The 23,553-nt window shown below is 39.6% G+C and overlaps 2 protein-coding genes across 3 annotated transcripts in view; both read left to right on the top strand.

Moving 5' to 3' along the window:
• The window catches only part of sardh (sarcosine dehydrogenase), a 72,474-nt gene extending 63,662 nt beyond the window's left edge, over nucleotides 1–8,812 (top strand). For both annotated transcript variants that reach the window (XR_010094320.1, XR_010094321.1), the window contains exon 23: nucleotides 8,718–8,812. The gene's annotated coding sequence lies outside the window, so the exon portion shown is untranslated. The remainder of the gene's footprint in view (nucleotides 1–8,717) is intronic.
• On the top strand, nucleotides 1,047–22,989 carry fam163ba (family with sequence similarity 163 member B, genome duplicate a). The gene is made up of 3 exons (XM_063478747.1): nucleotides 1,047–2,036; nucleotides 18,565–18,680; nucleotides 20,226–22,989. Exons 2-3 carry the CDS (start codon nucleotides 18,588–18,590, stop codon nucleotides 20,661–20,663), a joined length of 531 nt encoding a protein of 176 aa, XP_063334817.1. The 5' UTR covers nucleotides 1,047–2,036; nucleotides 18,565–18,587; the 3' UTR covers nucleotides 20,664–22,989.
• Nucleotides 22,990–23,553: the final 564 nt, after the last annotated feature.

The following is a 23,553-nucleotide window of genomic DNA, read 5'->3' as shown; positions in this document are numbered from 1 at the left end:
AAGTGGAGGGAATAAGAGGTGAAACCATTTAGATTCAGAGGCTGATCAACATAGAGAATATTGTGGCACATATGGATCTCATACAGTCTTTATCATCCACAGATATGTCCTAATATGTCCTCTAGTCTTAGGGACTGCGTGAGGAGAATTTTACAGAGGGACACATAAAGAAGGACTTGTCTCAGGACAGTTGTGGGATTCTAAGATAAGATAAGATAAGATAACCTTTATTACTTCCACACGAGGGAAATTTGTTTTGTTACAGTACAAAGTGGACAGTGCAAAGTTACATAGAAAAATTAGAAAAACACTGGAATAAGATAAGAAAAAGATACTGTACACAACTGTACACAATAGAACAGAATAAAATGAAATAAAAAACTATATACAATAGAATAAAATAGAATAGAATAAAATAAAATGCAAATGCTATATCAATTGAGTATAATACAACGATGCCATAAAAGAGTGGAGTTTAATGAATGCTTTGTTCCCGACAGAGGAACGGTTTGTTTTATCCAACTTGGCTGAACCTTGGGCATAGGACACGTGTAATTTTTTAAATTATCTTTATAGATTTGGCTGCAGCATAAGCGTATAGCATGAATGATTAACTGCGGTCACTGTAAGTGGGAATCTTAATTAATCTCCTCCCCTGAATGTGGCAGGAGCTTCAGGGTCCCAGTGTACATAGTGAAGGTTACTTCTCGCCACCTCCTCACCATGCTCTTGTCAGCTGTTAGGTTTTTTTTTGTTTTGTTTTTTTGGACAAGTGATAATGCAACTAATTTTATATCCAGTGCAGTTGTGTATCAGTGCATGTTTGTAAGTGGGCTTCAGAAATTTTGGTGGCATCTTTTAACAGAGGAGCTTTGCATGCCTGGAAGTCCCGCCAAACACCTCACGCACGTCAACTTGGAAGTCGAAAATCAACAGCATGTTGTCCCTCTCTTTTAAATCCCCCCTTCTCTCTAAGCACCCACAGCCAATCTGAGCCTGTGACTAAAGCGCCATCTCCCAGACTGTACACTCCAGGCTGCATTTAGTACTCTCTGGGTGTGCAGGCACTGAGCCACCTCTGGATTTAAAGCGCAGTTTACTCGTTTCCGCGCAGTTCCGGACATCGCTCTGAAAGAATCAGCAAACGTACGGAAACCCAACAGCCGTGCACTAAATAAACAGCTACCAATACTCTTTGTGACCACTTATCTGCAGAGACTTTGTGGCTTTCTGCTGCTTAGTCGCATTTTTTAAGCGAGAACGTTCACATGCGGATCATACTGTGAATAGGAAGAAAGGGGGAGAAATCCGGCGGAACCTGGAGTAGCACAACAACAAATATCTGACCTCGACCTCCCTGGACGGTACTGAACTGGCTGTTGAAATAGAGATGGCGAGATTTCGCATCACCCCGTCTCCTCCTCCAACACACATGCTGCCGAGGCTGATGATGATGATGATGTTTGCGTAGGAGTGTTTTATTTTGCGGACAGCTTCGGTTAACCAGTAGGAACCGTTCAAGCAACTCCAGACAATCGGTGGATGGAATTGTGTGCTGCTGCCTGCCTGCTTCAAAAGCATCTTCCACAGATCACATCATACCATTGTTACGGGAGTGCTTTTCAGTGGTCTCTCTGCAAGTCCGGAACTGGAAAGAAAATGTTTTGCATGGCAACGCTGTGCGTGGAGAAGTAGTCTTCAGTACAAAGAATACGAATGTTAAAGGTGGACATTTTTTGTTTGTTTGTTTGCAAAGGGCGTATCTGCTAGTGTTTAATTAGCAACTAAAGAGGAGCCAGGCCCGGTGGGTTTTATTTTGACCTGAGTCGAACTCCATCTCCACTTTGATCGCAGGCACTTCAGCGTTTAGTTCATATCTTTACCGACATTGGAGGCTTTTTTTTGTCGGCGTGTTCACTGGTGTCATTATTCGTCACTGAGGTTGACAAACTACAGCCTGCCGAGGTCGGGACCTGAGCCCCAAGGAGCCACCCCTACCCTCAATGTGACCCGGCGAATTCCTCTTATCTCTGAAGGTAATGCTTTACCCTTGAAGGAAGAAAGATTGTGTTGTACCACGATGTTTCCTTTGTGTTTCTTTATCGACTGTGATTATCAAGTCATGCATGCTGTTTTTGTTTTAGACATGGAGAAACGATAGATAGATAGATAGATAGATAGATAGATAGATAGATAGATAGATAGATAGATAGATAGATAGATAGATAGATAGATAGATTCTAATTTCAGCACCACGGAGAGAGGCAGATACTTTCCATATGTTAGGTTGGGAGAAGTCTACTCTTTTCCACATTTCAAAACTTGAAAGTTGTTTATATGCCATACATTCAACATGCACTGTGTACATGTGGAGTGTTTTTCAAAATCTTTAAGTAATTTAACACAGAGAGATAGCCTATATGTACAGACACAGTATAAAGGGTAAAGGCAGAGGGCAGCTTCAGTGCTTTGTATAAAACACATGCTGGCTGGCTGGTTTGCCACAAGCTGACAAAACAGCATGGCTTGTGAGCCACAGCTACTGTCACCAACTGTTAGCTATGGTCATATCCAAACTGTTGTATGCAGATATTTTTAGGCTTGGTGCAAATGGATCTCCAGCAGCATAAAAGCCCCGCAATGCTAAAATATCTCACTACATGGAGTTAAAATAACAAAATTCCTTAGGGAATGGCGCACATGACGCAACCCACCCTCTAGTGATTGTTTTGGAAACACTATGGTGCCTGTAGTAGCAATTAGCCAGCTAAAATGTCAACTAACCAGTGAATTTGGGCAAGCTTTAACAGTATTTTGGTCTAATAAGAGAAATTATTTTACTATTTTTAAAACTTTTTTAAATCAATTTCATTCCATATTTTTTTTTCATGTTTTTGCTGTTAAGTGGATGGTTGGAGGGATCAGAGGAGTGTAAGGAAAAGTTATTCATTCTTAGGTTAAGCTCTATTGGATGCCTTAACTACCCAGTAAGGAATAATCACTGTTCTCTACTGTCTTGGTATATCCACAGAATTAACTTGAAGTCACTGCTTATGTGTTCCCCTGTGTTTGTTTACTTGAGCTCATATTTCTAAATGTCTTACTTTCACCTGCACTTCCTGCACTTCAGCTTTGCTATAACAGGGATGGTTGGACACTTACTTAGAGTGATAACTTGCAGACCTTGCCTACATGGCAGTTCACTGGTACTTCTGTGAATCTGAGACTGTTACTGTCACATGTTACAATATTACTTTAAGCTAGTCAGTTTCTTACAAGAAAAAAAATATAGATTGTCATTTTAGAGGGCCTGAAACAATCAACAATAAGGTGGGGCTTGTGTTCCCATAGCGACCTCCTCAATGACCCTCAGACCAACCTTGGCCCCCAGGGAGATGTGTTATACTCCAGCATGTGTGTGCACACACAAACACACATTCAAACACACTGAAGTCCCCCTCTGAGCATAAGAGACTTGTCTGTCTGCTGCTGCTCTACAAGCCTCACAGTTTTCACAGCAGCAGCAAGAAGAGGAGGACAGAGGGAGCTGAAGGACAAGCAGGATGAGTAGGATGGAAAAGCAAATTTCAAAGACAGACAGGTGGTGAAAAAAGATGAGGAAAGGTGTAGAGAGAAGAGCATATAGAATACAGAGCAACAGGAATGGAGAAGCAGAGAAGAAGGAGGAGGGAAGGCTTGAATAGACAAGAGTGAATGCAGTTACAGAGGCACGTCTACTTTTTCGTGGGCTTTTTCAAGTGTACTCACATATCAGCTTAATTACTGTTAAAATGCATTATATTGGGAAAGGGAATAATTATGGCTATGCTTTGGCTGACATGGAGAGGGGGATTGGAGTGGATGGGTTGAGGCTGGGGGAAGGGAATATTGCTGTTCACTGATCATGTTAAACAGTCACCACCCGTTCCGCCCTTCCTCCATGCATCACTCGTCCCCTCCCCCTCAGCATCACATTCTGCTCTCCCCTTTCAGCTACACCCTGACATGCTCACACATCACACTCAGGCACAGATGTGTTCCAACACAGAGCCACGGTGTGGCCAACACACATTCAGCCACAGGCACATGCGTGCACGCGGGCTGTTGGTCAGCTGGACTCATCCCTGTGAGTGATTTGTAAAAAACTGAAGCTCATTCCAAAGAGAAGACGAAATGTGAGGGAGGTGTGGAAAGAGAACATGAAAAGGGTGTGGAGAAATAAAAAAAAAATCCTGTGCTTCTTTTATGACAATCCCTGTCTATTATATTTGTGCATGCCTTTGGAGAGTCATAACTTACTGTTCTTCCATACAAGGGTGCTGCAGTGGTTAGCACTTTTATTTCACAGCAAGAGGGATCTGGGTTTGAATCTGCTGGTCATCTGAAGAGGTTACATTGAAGAGGACGTGATGTCCTCTCACTTTTAGCCATATTTAAACACACGTGATTATCTTTTTATTCGTGTTTTTTCAAAGACCGAAGAGGCACCTTTCACCTTTGACTTTTGAATCAAGTCTCAGTGCTGCTTAGATATCTGGCAAAATCGTCTTCAGCAAGGTTTAGAAGGCAGCAATCATGGTCTGAATGCACTGCTCTGCCAAACACATTTGCTTTGCCAAGAGGCAAAGCAAATGTGTTCGCCAATTTCTCCTTTACCATATGCCTCATTTATATAGGCACAGAGTAGCAAAGCCAGAAATGACAGGTGGAAGAAAAAAGAGAAAGAAACGAAGAAAAAAAAAGGAAAGCAAAAGAGAATGAGTAAAATAAAAAGGGGGAACATATGAGAAAAGATATAAATAAAGGACAAGCACAAATAATTTCACCAAGTTTTTACTGTGTGTAAATATAAGTATATATGTATAAATTATTAATGTGGCATTCTTACACAAAAACCCAGTAGCATCTAGGGAGCATCACTACATTTACTTCACAAATGTGTCAATCAAAATGAGTTTTTTAGATAGTCAGACAAGTTGTAAACAAACAGTTGTTTACCTAAAACAAATTCCAGTATATTATATCTACAAACTCGTAAACCCCAGTTAAGTAGGTTTTGTAGGCAAGATCATAGTTGATACTGGCAGCAGTTGTTCAGAGATACTTCTATTACTGTCTTCAGTTTGAAAACCTAAAAGGGAACGATAACAAAGGAAAAATGGGGAATCTCCCTGATAATTTACCAGCTAAAAATCAGTGTTGATGACTCAGCTGGAAGACCCGAGCTACAAAAATAAGATCCATTCTGTAAAGAGACTAAATTTTTCAACTGTTGCGCAAGTGGCCTGTCTATGCCCTTCAGCACTGTATGTATATTACATAAGAAACCTAATGGTAAGCGGCACATCGCTCAGACTAAGTTTACAATTTGCATTGCATCTGTAATCTACAGTATTCATTGCAAGGACGCCTCGGGGCGTTCTCATTACAGGCTTCATGGTCCAAAGCTCTTTTCCAAGCCTCTACGCTCATCACTGGAGCATGCAAGCATTGCTGTTAATGTTAAATCTGAAACTAAAAAGTTCCAAATGTCTGCACACTCCTTCGGAAATTGATGACACGAAAAGGAAAGACAAGCAAGCTCAGCAAGGTCGTGAATTGCGTTACCATAAAAGTTATTAAACAAGACAAAAGTAGACATTAGAAGAGAGTATGTTATTCATAAATCTTGTTCTCTCTTTCCAATGTGTTGTATTGTATTACTCATTTTTTAAATTATTCTGTGCTTCATTTTGACCTGCTTGGAGATTTACATACAGAGAGTGAACTGGGTGAAGTCAATTCAGGTACAGTCAGGTTGAAACTTTTAGCAGTAAACCACCCACTCAAAAAATGAAATAGGCGATGCTAAAATGTCACTCTGTAATAGCCCCGTCGCCATAGTAACTGGAGACCCATTCATACTTTTAGACACACTGCCTCTGGAGCGCTGACCATTAGCACTAACAATCAAGCCATCACCAGTCTTAAGCTTAGCACATTTCCTTCAACCGTCCATCTTTACGTTCCACTAGACGTGGGCATTCGTCTCAGCCTCTGACAGCGCCCTCTGCAACCTTTGTATGTCTCTTCTTTGTTCTCCGCTTATTTCAGTGTTTCAACACCCTCCTTTTGCTTGTGCCTTTTCCCCGAAATTACTGCTTCTGCTAATTTCTCCATTCCTTCACACTGTTTCTCCATCACATACTCAACCTTCTTTTTGTTTTAAATAGTTTACTTGTACATGTCTGCTGCTGTGTCAACATGGACCTGTAGATATTTTAAGGAACCTAGATGCAGACAAAGACAAAGTATTAAGTATAATACAGGATATAATTGAGCAGTTGATGCTTTAGGGTTTGAACCTGCTGGATATTACCTAATTGAGTTGCATGTCAGAAAAACAAAAGTGGTTAGCGGTCAGACATTAAACATTTCTTTTTGTGGCAGCTTTTGTCAGGTACACTCAGTACACAATGCACAGCTTTCCCTTTAACAGCTGAACATAAACTCCATGTCTCAACATTGTTCAGAGTTCTCCTTTCTGTCATGCAGCACATGACTTGAGATGGTTACCATTAGGTATGTTCTCACTACCGGACTGCTAGCTGAAGCAAGGGATGCAGGCATGGCACAAAATGACTATTGCCTAGCTGTGAATTTACTTTGGTGCATGGATTTTTGAAGTAGGGAGCTGGAAGGTTGATCCAGCTGCTTAAGACATTTGCATTCTCACATGCACCTCTGTGGCGTAATTTCTAGAAAAGATCAATGCTGCAGTAGATGCATAAAAAAAGCTCAAGTTTTATTTTTTAATGAAAGAAGCTTGATGCTACAATCACACAGATGTGAGCAGTATATTGTTTCTAAAGCGGCATGTTCAGGAGGAAGAAAAAGCAGAGGAACTTTGTGTCAATGCAAAATATTCATGTGAGTCACAGTTTAATTTTTTTGTGACTGTGTATATTTATGTGTGTATCTGGTGGATATGAGCACCCATAGGGCATTTTTTCCCCCATTTGCCACAGCTGTGTGATGAATTCACCCGTGCTTCAGATGTGTAGTAACTCCCGAGAATTTTCCGAGTTACGTAACTTCTTGTAAATGTGGTTGTTTGACAGACTCAGAATGTGCAAAGTGTTGCACAGCAGGATCTATCCATCTCCGTAACAGCTGCAGTGTATTTGCCTGTAAATGGCACTATTGTTCAAAGTGATGCTTAAAACAGGCCACACCACTGCAAGGCAGTGTATACCAGCTGAGCACAGAGTAGAGAGGGAGACAAAGGGAGCATGGTAAATGGAAGGAAAAGCTAAAGAGTCAAAGAATGGGCATAAGCAAAGAGACACAGAAGGAGCAGGTGGAGGAAGACAGAAATAGTGGAAAGCAAAAAAAAGGAAAGAGGAGTAATGGGGATGGGGATATAAACTAATGAAGGAGAAGAGCTGACCTTAGAGAAAGCTTCCTGGTAAGCACAGAAAATAAAAATGTATACACAGCCCAGTTTAGCCTATTTAAAGTTGAGCTACAACCCAGTCACTGTGAAGACATGCACTAATAACAAAAACATTGGAACACTAGCAAGGGATTACTGGGCCTTCTTTCAACACCGATTCTCTTCTCTTCTACTCACAAACCATATGTTGGCATCAACAGCAACAGCTGGGGTTTTGGAGAACTTAGCGCTATGATGATCAGAGTATGATGTTATAATATGAATTGACCTTCATTACATCACCTCTTGTTTCACTACATTTACCGTGGTATCTGGCTAGATGTGTGTGAATGTGTGTGTCCCTCAGACGCTGCATGGTACATTTAATGCATACATTTAGATGAAATATCAGATGAAATATCCATTATCCAGTGTGAGGACATTGCGATCGGGTTGCCTGTCCTTGACAGAAGAAAAGCTGAGGACTCAGACTGTAAAAACAACCTCCCTCCCTCCCTCCTCTCACACAAGGACCACACAGATGACTGTTTTTGAATTTAAGAGAGTACCTTTTAGAGAAAAGAGGGAAAAAATACATGGAAAGTGATGCGTGGGCTGTTGAAAAGATTTCAAAGAGAGGAGATTTATGCTGGTAAAAGTGAAGCGTTTCAGGTTGCTTCAACTTCAGTTAAAGTTAAAAGTACTGCAATGCCACAAAAACTATACACTCATATAATCCTACTTGTGTCACCCACGCTTTCAGGACACAGACCTTGGACTGATCAATGTGGGCATGTGCTTTTGTTCACCACACGCTTCTTTTTGACAAACTGACAACCTGTCACATACTGGGCGTAAACATGCAAGAAAACCTTACACAGCATGGGGTTTGCATGCACTGCACCTAACAAAACTGAAGCCCAAACTTACGATTACCTCTGAGCTGTGAAGGGACTTCAAGCAGAAAGTTTGAACCATTTCCAACAGATTGGAAATGGTTGTTTGACATCACGGCTTATGTGTTAGAGCATACGTGTCAGTAGACGAATTCTCTGAGACGCACGGATGCATTTCTCACCAGCCAACCAGAACTAACTAACCGGCTCCCAGGTCAAGAGCTAAAATTCAGTGAATCATGCTGTTTGCTCAGGAAGACATAGCAAAGTAGGATAAAATTCTCACTGCCGAGTGTCAAGGAGCAAAGGTAATTTAATAGCTTCCTAGCTAATTAAGGGAAATGAAAATGGAATTATATGTATTTAAAGGCATAATAACCTGAACAGACTATGTAGCCTTGAGGAAGGTTTGTGTGTGTGTGTGTGTGTGTGTGTGTGTGTGTGTGTGTGTGTGTGTGTGTGTGTGTGTGTGTGTGTGTGTGTGTGTGTGTGTGTGTGTGTGTGTGTGTGTGCGTATGCGTATGTGCATGTTAATTATGCTAGAATGAATTATGACTATTGAATGTTTTGTATGACAGTATTAACCTATTATAGGGGCAGACTGGGGTGGATCATCACCTGTTAATGTTTTATACAGCTGTTTTATACTCATGTCCTAACAGAGCTCTGAGTGTTACAGCAAACTGTCTCTGTTGTCATTGCAATTTCCCAGTGGTTAGATTTTGAGTGACACTGAACTTACAAGCCAGCGGTCTTATTTACAATAAATATCTTAGATTTATACATAAACTAACTTTTAAGATTGTTCCTGTCAGTCAGGAATCATCATAGATAATGTGCATAAAAAATCTATTTCGATTAGTCATGGACCAAGACAGAATGGTCAAAAAGAAAATAACTGAATCTATAAAACTAGCACCCTGTTTTTAATTCAAAGCAGGTTGCACCTTGCAATTAACATCTTTAATTGTCAATTCCTCTCACATTGTTAATAAAGCATGTGTAAAGTTCACTGCAGACTTTAAAGCATTTCAACTTGTAATATCACTGCATGATGAGCTGGAGAATTTAATTTAAGATCAAAGCAAGGTTTTATGCATAACTACTAACTATGCATAACTACAAAGAGTCAAAATTGATTGTAAGCCATTTTTATGAATTAGGAGTAAACCAGAAGCAGTGTAACCAACAAGTGACCCAAATTGAATAGGCATCTATATGTGCACCCCTCGATTAAGGGGCTTTGCTTGGTGCTAAGACTTTAACCCTTCTCTCCACACATACGTACTCCATACATTCTCTTGACAGGAACTTAAAGCTTTCTAACTTGCGGGACTAACAACTGCTTTTCAATTCATCAGCTATGATTTCAACCAACTGTAAGATCTGTGAGTCGACTTCAGCTCTCTGTGGCATCAAGATTACAGCCTGTCATTCACAGACAAGTGGTATTATTTTCACAGCGGAGGGTAGAACTGGGTAGGGCTGTGGGGAGGAGTACGAAGTGCAGTGGCAGGCTGACAAAATGTGATTGTATGCAATTATTTTAAAATGATTTGAAAATGAAAGCTAATTTCCTTTAATATGAGAAGGCAGAACAATAAACTGACAGATAAATAGAAGTCGTACTTTTTTGTCCCATTTTTATCCACATAGAAAAGGGAAACTATAGCTTTTACACTGTTCAAGACCCTTGAACACCCTTCTGAGAAGTGTGGAGAATAAGTGTGTCTGCCTCTATCTTTCAGTATTGCGTGCACTTTAACTTCTGTGCTTCTTTCACACTGACGTGATTAAGACACTTTACCTGAGCAACTCACAAGAGAACACCTATAATGAAATCACTAGAACTAATGGCTTCCTCCTGTGGATTGTAAATGTAAAAGGACATCATCAGTGAGATTTGTATCTAACAGGTAAATAGCCTGTTTATAGCTTCAGCAGAACAAAAAGTGATATTATTTATTCCATTTGAGTGTCTCCAAATGAGAAGTTTGTTGTTTTCAGGATAGGGATATGCAAACATTTTGGCATCCTTTTTTTATTATTATTCATCATTATCTATAGTGGATTTCTCCAAACACTGAGACAAAACCTAGCATTTTCTTGTTGATAAATGCTGAAGTGGATGGTGCTGCTTTGAAAACACTTGGAGTAATATATGCTCACAGGACATTGCTTAGTAGGGCTGGGTGAACATTTGACTGCACAACTGACTTAATTCTTCATGATAAAGATTCAACAAGGTGTTGAAAATATTCCTCTGAGAATTTGGTCAATATTTGCATGATAGCATTACACAGTCGTTGCACATTTGTCAGCTGTCAAATTCCAAAGGGGCCCTACTGGATTGAGATCTTGTGACTGTGGAGGCCATTTGAGTACACTGAACTCATTGTCATGTTCAAGAAACCACCTCAAGATGTGATTTATTGCTTTGTGGTATGATAAAAGTGGTTTAGCATGGTTCTATGTGTTGTGCATTCAGAGATGCTCTTCTGCATAGCTTTGTTATTTGAGTTATTGTTGCCTTTCTATTAGCTCAAAGCAGTCTGGCCATTCTCCTCTGACCTCTGGCGTCAACAAGGCATTTTCTCCCAGAGAACTGCTTCTGAAATATTCAGACCAGCCTGCCTGGTACCAACAACCGTACCATGTTGAAAGTCATTTAAAATCACTTTTTCCCCCTTCTGATGTTCTGATGTTCAGTTTGAAGTTTTGGAGTCTTGACCATGACTACATGCCTGAATGCACTGAGTTGCTGCCATATGACTGACTGTTTAGATATCTGCCTTAGCAAGCAGTTGAACAGATGTGCATAATTACTATCATACTAGTATTATAATATCATGATATTGTACCATGACATTGCCAAATATATACTCCTAAAATAAATTGGGACGGCTGTTAAAAAACAAATAGTCAACGTCTAAAAATGCTATTAGCAAGGAAGGAAAGTCATGCTCCATTACTTTAGTCCATGCACAACACATTTAAAGTTATAGGAGTGCCTTCTACCTCAGTTTGCAATTTGAACTGGAAGAACAACTAAGCAAGGTCATTTAGATAGATGAGACACATTTAGCAAGCTGTATAATTAAATGGAGAGACCCCCAGGTCACTGTTAAGTCCTTAAAATGTCCTCATGGTGCTATATTCACACAAGCCAAGAGCCATTTTTATGATATATCATTCATAGAGGGGCACTAATTACAGACATGTTGCCTAGGTAATGCTAGGACACACAGGATGGATGAAAACGATTGCTGTCTACCAAAGAAAAAAGCACCTCAGTTATCCTGAGCTTTACCTCAGGATAGGTGTGTGTTGTCATTATTCTTGAAGGTGGGTGCAGGGACACCAATGCTGGCAAAAGATATTTTGTGCACCAGGTGATATTTTATGCGGGTATAGACTGAGTCAGGGACACAGAGTTGAGTAATGCCAGTCAGGGTCAGTGCCACCCGAGAGGATAATGTAGAGCAGGTTCATTTAACAAGGCTAAAGGAAAAAAGTAGAAGCCATTTTTTTTTTTTTTTAAAAGAAAAAAAAGAAAAAAGAGTGCACTTCAAACTCATATTAGGAAAAGTGGATGTGAATTTTTTAACATTTATGTCACTTCCTGCATGTGCTTTAACATGTTAAATAAACTACAAACTTAAGTTGTAGTTTTTCATGTAGTTTTTAGTGAATTTTTAAAATTTAATTCAATATTTCAAATTTGATTGCCACATTGAATTTTATGATTATTGCTCAAAAAAACTGGCTTTGATTGCAACAATCTACACAGTCATACTCTTGCAGAATTTAAGTTAACCTTGGAAGTGTAGGAATAAGGTTCATCGATCGCCATAGATAAAAGATTAATGCAACACTCATAGCCAAGACTCGAGAGAATCACTGCATTCCTATAACACTGATGGACTGATACTGAGCATTATTAATCCAGATTAGCATTACCCACAGTTCAGTCAGAGTATATATTTTGCTAATACAAGTAGTCTTCAGTTTCAGCTGACATGTTAACTTGTTGCAGTTGGGTTTTGTTTTTTTGTTTTTTTCCTTCCATTTATGCAGTACAAGACTTTCCTATTTAAAATTGATAGAGAAGGCAGTGGGGGACACAGACAATCTGGCTGTGTCAGAAATTCAAAAATAAACCGGGTAGCATCTGCAGCACTTTCTCACAAATTTACATCCAGGACAGAATTTTTGAGAAGAGGGTATGGACTGGTGACCCCACCTTTACCCCTTTGTCAAACGGAAAGGCCCTAGCCCCAATGTGACTCTAAATTTTAAACATGATAAAGAAAATGTATAACAAGTAATTATCTATTTTGATTATGCAAACAATTTTTGGAGATGATGTATCGGAATTTCAGGAGCAGGACCACGCCTCCAAACACGCTCCTTCCGGTTCTCATCTACATAGGTTCACCCAGTTCTGCACGTGGGCCCAGCTAGTGAAACATGGTTTATATGCAAAATCTACATACAGTTCAAAGAGACTTCACATCTATCTATCAATAAGAGCTGCTCTATGGTGGTAACACACTGTATAATAGGAAGAAATATGGACTGACTAGTATCATTGCTGAGAGCAATGATACTAGTCAGTCTGACATCCCTCAAATCTGATCCAGTGGAAGCACGGAGTTCTCGCATCTCTCACACACATCTTCACCGGGAGGAGTCGTGATCTGAGGGACAGACACGAGTGACGCAAGCAAGGGGACATGTTAGCATAAAAACACAAAAAGATTAAAATGAAAGATGAAAAGACAAAAACTCAGGGAGTACAGATGTCATGGAAAAAACAAATGCCAACAAACACAGGTTCCTGTTCTCTTTTCTCATTTTTCCTTCCATCCTTACCTTTGCCACATGAGCAGAGCAGTCGAGGACAAGACTCATTTTAACAAAATGAGAAATCCTTGATTCAAAGCTTTCAGTTTAAAGTAACTCAATGTGCTGTCCACTTTTACATTTCTCTCTATTTCACTTTTTGATATCATGACATCATTACAAGCATTACTTTTGATTAAGTTCACAGTGTGGTCGGCAGAAATTTTGACTGTGGAATCATCTGAAATAACTAATTAAAGTTATGAATGCAAAAGGAACACATTTTCTCTGTGTGTGTCATGCCTGTTAGATCACAGGTTTCAAAAAAACTTTTGCAAATGATACACCTATGCATCCCCACTTTCCTGTAAAGCTTCTCTCTCTTTGAGATGCACTTTAGGAATTGAGTTTCTGACCTCATTTTCCAGGTCACAGGCAGGAGGACAGAAGAGAGGCACAAAAATGGAGAAGTAAGGCCACAAGATGTGCTTTTTACAAAATTAATACAGAAACCAAAGCCTCAAAATGAAATGACGAACAAAATGACATAATGTCTTCCAATAAAAGTATACATCCTGCAGGTTGAAATTATGTCATTTATACTAGTTGAATGCTCCCTGATTGCACAGCTTATTAAAGAGCAAGGACTCATTACGGGCCAAAAAACTGTAATCAGACAGAGTTGATGAGGCATTGTTGTTTTCTGCGTGTCCCTATATTCATATTTTGGAACTTTGTTACCAGTTAAGATTGTGAGATTGAAAACTGGAGCTACTGGAGCAGAAACTTGAGCACTTCTTTCGCTAAATAATGCATACTTCTCAGGAGGCTTTGGATCTTGTCATTTCCATAAAGAACCATGTGTAGGTACACTCTGTCGTTGTAAATGTGTGTAAAATCACCCTTTGACAGCTACCATTATAACAGAGCTCTTCCCATTGTTCTCAGGGCATGTTATTGTCTCTTGTGTGTTACTTGAATCCACCACCTACTGCGTACTTCTTCCCCACTGAACTGAAAGCCTGTCAGCAGCCATTATTCCAAGCAAGACCTTTTGCTGTGATCCCTGCCATGTTTCATCGAAGCGTGGCATTTTATTCCAAAGCCCTCTGTCTGAGCATGTTAGCTACTACTAAAATTATTGCATGTGAGTGTTTGTGTGTGTTTGTGTGCGAGTGTGCACACGGCTATTCTTCTTTTGCCCCTAACTCTTGTCATTCCTGTGGACGAATACCAGCAAAAGCAGCTGAGTGGACAAGATTGCCTCTCTCCAGTATTTCACTATTTCACAATGGGGTCTGGATTGCGTATATGTCTGTGCGCGCACGAGCGTGAGTGTGTGTGGTTAAATAATTAACACTGTTTGTCGCCTTGCTGCAACACATTGCTCACACACTGATCTGATTAATGTAGCCCCAGGAGATACACAGCACCAGCCTAGCCTGCAGAATGAGAAATGCTACATGCACGTGTGTGTGTTTTTGTGCACACCATAATAACTTTCATGAAGGAATATCAGTGAGAAACGTCAGAAATCAGCTCAGTCCACAAGTCATCATTTGAGACAAGACAGAAAAGGATTTGTATGACACCGAGTCAGAATTATGTGCACGCAGTCCTGATCGTGCATGTGTTCATTTTTTGGGGGGCCTGGTGCCTGACAAACCACTTCAGTTAAGCAAGCTGCAACTGGCAGAACAGTAATGTCTTTTACAAAGCAACTTTTTGTATATTGCACCTACACATGTAAGGAACATTTGATTTCACATATGGGCTATTAAGGGCAACATGATGGACATTTTTCCTTCCTTAATGGTATGTAGCTGTGTGCTGTACAGTAAAGTCTAATGTTGGCAGTCCAGCTAATTTTTCTCTTACGTTGTTCATGCTTATATATGATGTGTGCTGATGTGTGAGGTGTTGCTGAGAATCTCACACAATATTGAGATGCTGAGGATTGACGATGGGGTTCCCGGACCTGGCAGATCCCCTGGTACCTCTGACAGATGGTGATAAGACATATGACCACAAGGCGGCTGTTTGGAGCGTGGTTCTGTGGTTTGATTTTTAAAATTATTCATAAAATATAAACAAATCCTACAAATAAAAAAATAGGACCTATACAGACACTCTAGCATATAGAGTAGTTAGTAATATATAAAAGTGGTTGTGACTGTCCTTTTGTGATCAGGGCTCCTTGACTTTGGAGCATGCTCTGTGAGCAAATCCCACCTGCAGAGTCAGTGGTTTCTTCTTTTTTGACTTACTTGTGTTGTCTCCTTTTAATCTTTATTTCAGCTTTTATTCATTTTTTCCTTCACTGGTATTTATTTATTTATACTTTTGGAATTTTTTGTTTTCTCTTCTTTTCATTTTAAACTTATCTCACTATAACTGGAATTTTATCTCAGTCTTGTTTGAGCTTAATGTTTGGCTTTAAGATTCATTTACATTTAGAGGATGCATTTTTATTTGTCTGTAGACAAGTGTTATTTTCTAAAACAAAACAAAACAAAACAAAACAAAACAACTAACTTTCTAGTATTTTATTTTTAAATTTAAATGTAATTTTGATAATTTCCTTTTGAAACCTATTTTTGTAGGCCGTGTACTGCTCTATGTCACCATCTGCTGGTGAAACAAAAAAGACACTAGTCAAGGTTTTAGATTGAAAATTGATATTAAGGTCTAAAAGCCCAACACTGATGATCTGGTCTCATGCTGAGTTTGCACTGAAGGGATTCAAACTGCTGAGTATAAGCAGCACTAATTATTAGGTGCTTGAGAATCCGCGTTGGTTACTTAAATGAGGCCACACAGGTCTACACACATACTGGGATCATCTGTTACGTGATGTTGTCTTCAGTCGTGCTTAAATCTAATTCCACCTTTATAAAGCTGTGCCCTATGGTCTCAAAAGGATGCAGGTAAATGCTGCAGACTAAATAATACTCATTTATACTGCCCCAGCACCCTAAAGATATCACTTTTTAATTCATGTGCCCATCTTTTTATTATCATCATCATTATTATTATATATTTATTATTTAAGAAGTCTTTAACTTTAATAATAACTGATTATTAAAGACCAGCATATCATATTTTAGGCAGAAACTATTGTAAACCCTTTTGTCAGAGCAACATTGGCTTTCATCTTCATATTGTCCATGAACATCCAGGATATTGCCCACAGATTCTGGAGAAAGATGATAAATATTTAACTTTGTTGACTTGCTAGTCATTCAGCTTATCTATTGCTTGAAGCTGGAAGGTGGCAGACAATTGGTCTTTAAAACAGCTGCTTGCAATCATGCAAAAGAGCCCCTGCAGTAAGAGTGGCCCGGAAAAAAGTAAGGTTGCAGGTTATAAAATCAAATAAAACAGGGTATATTTTTACAGTATTTTACAATAATAACAAAATGTTAGTGTAGCTTTAAGCTCATCCTTAAAAAAATAAATAAATAAAACTCCAACATTTCAAGGTCTGATAGTCTGCACGCAAATCATTAAACTACTAATGCTCAGTTCCTATTGCTCATGTAACAAAGGCTTAGCCTTGCCACTGTCATTGTTCTGTCACTTTTCTTATGCACTCTACTAAATAAACGTGCAAAACATTGATACACAAATGTTGCTTAGCGCCACCTGAACATCCTGTTCTCTTATTCTCCTGGCAACCATATTGCCATCGAATCACCACGTTTCCCTATCAATTAAACTAGAAGCCTTTAAGGCCAAAACGCTCTGTTCTTTCTTGTCCTCCATATTGATTTGGTTGGTGCACTGTGTGGCCTGCAGATTGAATTAGAGTCCAGCTGAATTGAAGCTTGAGTGAGGAGAAGCTGTTCTGTGTTTGTCGATAGGGCTGGTAGCTACCATAGAGACATCTATTCTGACTTTATAAAGCATCTCACATCATGCTGAGAGATTATTTTATACAGTCTACGGTTTAAACAGTTTCACTTAAATCTAATGACTGTGTGAGAAGGTCACTGTGTCAGGTGTCATACTAAATACCAAATGCCCAGTGACACACAGCTGACAGTAAACTTAATGTGAGTAAGCTGATGGATGCTCAGCATTGCTCACATCATGTTATAAAAGCAGAAGTCAGGGTAAACTGGATACTGCAAGATTTGGTGGCAGTCCTGTTTATTTTTAGTATTTCTTTTTTAGTGTTTGTCCATGTCACATTTAAGTTAGATCTTGACAACACAGACCTATACTCCAGTGTGCTTGTTGCTGTTAATGGCTTGCACCAATGAGTCATAGCTTAGCAACAAGCCTGCTGGCCTATTTTTGGTTTCAAGCAATTATCCACAATGTAGTGTGTTGGTGCAGTTCTATGACACTTCCAGATTGCGTCTATAATGAAGGGAAAAGGTCTGTGCCCACATCTGATAAGTGCCTTCAAGGTTTTTCAAAAATATTACATATCACTGAGATTGAATAATAACATATGAATTATACACCACTGTGTGATTACTTTCACTATTTTAGCTTCTTAAATGGAACCACGGAGCTAATGGACCTGTCTTCTTATGATATTCTGTAGAATTCACGCTGCATAATTTCCACCTTGATGTGAAATGTAAACCAAGAAATTTCAACCAATAAGTATCAATCAAAAATACTCCAATCTGACTTGTGGCTTGGAAGCTGTGAATCACATAAAAGAAAACTTAGAAACAAGACAGGCAGTTGAGCACTGTAATATGTTATAACTTAATAAATCCACTTTCAAATTTCCTGGGTTCGCATTTGCATTTCTCTTTGCTATGACCTTTGACTTAATATCAGAATTCACAGGTCACGGCTGTTTACTTGCAACAGTCCTGCTGATTTTGACAATCTGCTTTGCACACCACTTCAAATTATATTGTTTTTGGACGGGTTCCTATCAGTTTTTTGTTGAACCACGGCAGCATGAAGAATATCTCGATGAGTTTGACTGCAAATTTTACTTGCCGCATCATTTCTCCAAACTGACTGCACCCTGTTGTTGTTGCATCTCTCCTCATCTATCTGTGCAACCGTTTACCTCTTTCCTCTCGACATTTCTGCAATTCATCCTTTTTTTTCCGTCCTGCCGCTGAACAGATTCTCCCCCTCACTCACACACTTCTTTTTTTTTCTTTGTGTTTCAGTCTGAGATGCTGTCTATATTATAAGCAGCACTTGTGGGATGATTCTATTACATGTCTCCTAGCTGCTGGATAATTCAATAAGCACCACTGAGATGACACACAGTTATAATCTACTTAATGAAGCTACTGAACTGATGAATTGTGTGCCTTTTTGCTCCTTCATTTCACCCCCTACCCTCCTCTATGCTCCAACTCTTTCCACCCACCACCACCCCCTGTCTCTTCCTTTCTTCCCCTCCTTCCCTCCTCTTCCTCTTTGCAGGGTGTTGATGGAGAGCAATTCGAATGACAGCCGGGACTGTGGTCATCACTGGTGGAATTCTAGCTTCGGTTATATTACTCCTTATCATCGCAGTACTGTGCTACTGTAGGCTGCAGGTGAGACTTCATCATCTGTTTTGTTAGTTCTATTTACTTTTTGCAGAACTGCAGGTAAGAGATTGTACTTTGAGTTGAGTAATTATGCTGCTTTAATCTGTAAAACTATGCTAATGCATTGTCAATTGTATCTGATTCTAGTGGAAACGGAAAACCAATTGAGAGCAAGGTTTTCAAAAAAAATTTTAATTACATAACTGATCATTCAAATCATAAAACGGACAGAGGACAAAGACCCCTCTGTCAGCCCAGGATTAGAAACTCATTACAATTATTGTGAGTTCATCACAATTTGAACAATCTCATTTCATTTTTTGTTACCATACAAATCGTATGAAAAACAGGAAAGGAATCTTAGCAATCACCTAAAGTAGCTAAAAATCTACCTGACGTTGTTGGCTGCTGACACACATCAATACTGGCATTCATTTCCACACCTGTGCAACTGAGCAAGATGTGGACAGCAGGCAGAATGGCAAAGATTTCAGTAGTGAACCTCAGCCTTGGAGTACAGTATTTGTTGGGACACGTCTTTCTTTTCTCCCTTCAGAAAGTAGAGACTGTCATTTTTGGCACAGTAACAACCATGCCTCATTTTAGCAAGGTAATAAACAAGGCCAAGTGTTTGCCATATGTACTGACTTGGACATCTTTAAGCACTGGTTGATGAGTTGCTGCTGAGGTAGTTGTCTTTCCCGTCTCTGCTGAGGAGCTGTTAAAGTGAAGGTTGAACTCTTGGATGCCTCCCTAACAACAAACTTGAGGAGGATACCTGGTGGTTCCACACTTCTTTCATATCACAATTATTAAGGCCTAAGCTTTATAAATGGTTTTACACATTTGCTCCTTGTCTCACAGAGAATTCCTCAGTTTTCTCGATTTTCATTCTAACATTCAGCATTACCTGTGGGAGTTTGCCACAGGTGGACTTCCCTCAGGTTCTAATTTATCTGAACCGGTTTTGTCGTGCAGTAGCAAAATAATTTTAATTAAAAATGTTTTCATTTCTCTCTTTAAAAGAAAATTGCCCCCAAAATCATTGTTATTAAGTGTAAATTAGTTAAATTTACGAGTACAAAAAGTGACGGGTCTATGAATAGTAACTTAGTGTGTGTGCTGTGGGAGTGAAAAGATGAACAAGAAGCAAGGTTTAAAGCTTCTCAGATAAAAGCACTACATAAATGCAGGCCATTTACTGTGATCCTCTGGGAACCCAGGTAACATAGCTAGAGGGAAACTGTAAGATCCTTTCCTGACAACATTTCTCTGGATCAAAAGTAATCCCCAAATTACAGCAGATATTAGATGGCAAGATGCCAGGAATTAATTTGAAAGCTAGGTCATACCACAACCATAATACCTCAGCTGAAAACTGGAGTCTGTTTACAACATAAGAGAACCCCTCAAGAGATAATTGAGTGATCACTGAGACAGCTCTTTCTCATGCACATTTGACATCATTTGGTACTTTCACTTCTTTCTTCTCTCGTCACCACTTTTTTCATCTTTGCCCATCTCCCACTCTTGTCCCTCTGTTTCTATCAGTATTATTGCTGCAAGAAGGAAGAGTCTGAGTCGGAGGAGGAGGAGCCAGACTTTGCCGTTACATCTCACCTCCCGCCGGTTCACTCCAATCACAACATTGTGGCGGCTACAGCCGCCGCCTCCTCCATCCCAAATGGCCCTGCCCTTTTTTCCACCCCTCCAATGGCCAGGAAACTGACACGATCGCAGACCTTCTGCCCATCCTGTACACACTATGAGATGCCTTTCTACCTCCAGCCACCTCAGCCGCAGCTCCACCACCAACCAGATGGGTTGAGGAACGGAGGGGACCGGATCAGCTATCGCAGTGTCCAGCAGCAGGATCTGGACCTGCCAGTGCCTGTAAACATTTCAAACTATCGTAAACCAAACCTTGCCCGTTCAGTTACCATGAGGGACATGTTCACACGCAGCTGTAGCATCAGCACTGATGTTTAGCTGGGTTAAGGTTTAACTCAGTTTAAGCTGATTCTTACATTCATCTGAATGGCCTGGGCTGGACTGGGCTTGAGTGAGACTGTGTTTTTGTCATCTTGACCTGTGTAGTCTGATCTAGTCTGGTCTCATTCTACCAGTCACCTTTTGCAGAATGGAGGACTCAACTGGCTCTCAGGACAGTTTTTTCAAAGGTACTATGCTCAGGTCCTCACACTTGGGCCAATACAAAGTGTTTAAAATGTTAAATTACCAACAACATAAACTTGTTTTGAATCTTTCTTTTTTTTAAAAGATTAATTAATTTCTTTTATGATCTGATAAAGTCTGTGTTGCCCTACTCCCTCTGGGCTCCTCTACCGTGGCCTGTAGGATAGGCAGATTCATGACGTGTCAAAATGATGTAATCAGTAGGGATTTCTCTCTTCCAGAGCTGCTACAAACAGAATATGATTAGGAAAAGTCCAGTGTTTCCCTCTCTTATGATGGGATTATCTGTCTGGTCCTCCATCCACAGATTATAGAGGTTATGAAATATCACTCACAGCCAGTGGAGGAGGGAGCGGGTTGTTGTGTTTAGCTGCCACCCCGCAGACATTTTCGACAGACGTAACTTATGCCATAACATTTTAAGACGTAAAGGGCTCACAGAAGATTTCCCTCATCCTTTCATAGAGTCGCATAGTTTGACGAAAGGCTGGTTTCTTGGAGCATCTGTTGAAAACACAGTGTATATACAGTATTTTACACTTCAGAAGAGAAAAATCTCTGCATTCTTGCAGGCAGTGTGGACTAGGTGCCAAAAAGGTTTTTGATCTTCATTTGTGTGCATATATGTGAGGATACCGGCAAGCGTGTGTGCGTGCGTGTGTGTGTGTGCGTGCGTGCGTGCGTGCGTGCGTGTGTGTGTGTGTGTATCTCAATTAATTGTTAATATGTTTTATTCCATCCAGTTATACACAACAGGTCATCCATGTGTACAATGAACCCAGAGGTGGGCTGCAATAACATTTTATTGTAAGGGGTGAAGCGATTATATTATTTCTTTAACCTAAATTCATCTTAATGCAAAGAATGACCCAAACAGATTAAATAACAAAGAAAATGGATTTGCAACTATTTTGTACCTATTTATTTTACTAATTAATGCTATAATACTGACTCAGTCAGAAACGCAAAACATTTTTACAGCAACACCGTAAGCTTCCAATGTGAACCCGATTATAGTTCTTCACTGAAGTTAGTGAACGTTCACTACATTCCTTGTGTTCTGTCTGATTTATTGATGTATGGATTCCTGGGCTAAAGATTCACCTTTAAAGGCACATCTATAAATATTTAAGAGGCCATAACATACACTGCAGTCTCTCCCCTTTCTCCATTCATTGGACTGAGGAATATATGCTCTTGCTCCGAGGTACTCAGTGTTCCTTCTTGGGATTGTTTTTATTTTCTGCGCTTGGCTGACCGGCCTGGCTGGAGGGCTAATTTTCTGACTGGAGGAGCAGTTGGTGACTTTTATGGACAGAGAACACACTAATAATAAGTTAAATCATTTACTGTTTGAATTCAAAAGTGGAAATGCCCGTGGTTGTGGGAGGGACTTGAAGTTTATTGGATTGTTCTTTCTGGATCCACCTACCACTCTCTTGCAAATGGATGGTAAATGCTGTTGTACTTCTTCTCCCTTTTTCTGTCTTTTTTTTAATTACTCATTTATTTTTTCCAAACTGTGAAACAGTGAGTAATTTGTTTTTTTTGTTTTTTTTCCTTTGTAAAATGTGCTTTCCTGCAAATACACTAAGCCACAGTACACACGTTTGTAAATCTAACTTTGCGAGGACATTCATTTATGTTCCCCGGTCCCTCATCCTAACTGTCACAACTAGCTGCCAAATCCTTACCTGTGTAATCTGAACCTCATTCGACTCATAACCTTAAAGCCAAGTTAAAACAACAAGTTAAAGTTGAAAAAGCGATGAGGGGCACAAATGTCGTCCATCCCAGTACTCTCTCAATTTTAAACTTGTCCTCACAAAGATAGCCATATAGGTACACTCACACATGCAGACATGCAGACACACACAATAGTTCTCAATGTTCTTATTTTTTAATCTAAAACTATGTGACAGTTGCACAGGAAATTTAGTGCCATAAGGAAGTATAGAAGAAATTTATCATTATTATTATTATTATTATTACAAGTGTACAAGTGTATATTGAAATGCAGTGTTGCTTTTACCTTGAAGTATTTGAATTACTTGCTTTATTTTATGATTCAGCTGGTTTTTCAGACTCGGTACAGTACTGCAGAAAATGTTTCTGTTCTTGTTTCTAATATATAACTGACAGACACATTGTTGCTAATAAAACAGTATGAAAATCTTCCTTTTTCTCATTCTCATTCATCTTCTAGATGAGTCACAAACCTCAGGGGTCATTTACCGCATTCATATTTGTGCACGAAGATGCTTGCGTCAGTGAATTTTTATACAAAATTGAGGCTTTTCAGAAAAAGATTTCATTAGCGTGCATTAACGTAATCAGAATGTGTATAGCACACTGGACACTACTAATCGCATGTGATCTTCTAAATGCAGGTTAAATATCAGCAAGCCGAAGTGCTTCGTGTGGAGGAGAATTCTCCAAGCAATAAATGTATCAAATTTTGTCTTGCAGGAATAGTTTTGTTGAGATTTCTCTCTAATGGAAAATTATTTTTTCTTTGTATTTCAGGGGGTTTTTTTTTTTTTTTTTTTTTTTTTTAAAAACACCAATCTAATTCTGTTTCATTGGGTGTGTATGTTGCCAATTTGTTGTTGAAGGACTTAATGAGCTGACATCTGTGGCTCATATTGGCTCAAAGAGGGATATTATTGTTATTGCCATGGAC

Source organism: Pelmatolapia mariae, linkage group LG7, assembly GCF_036321145.2.
Source record: "Pelmatolapia mariae isolate MD_Pm_ZW linkage group LG7, Pm_UMD_F_2, whole genome shotgun sequence".
In the NCBI taxonomy this organism is placed as follows: domain Eukaryota; kingdom Metazoa; phylum Chordata; class Actinopteri; order Cichliformes; family Cichlidae; genus Pelmatolapia; species Pelmatolapia mariae.
Note: the sequence above shows the minus strand (reverse complement) of the source record. Positions and strands in the feature narration are given on the sequence as shown.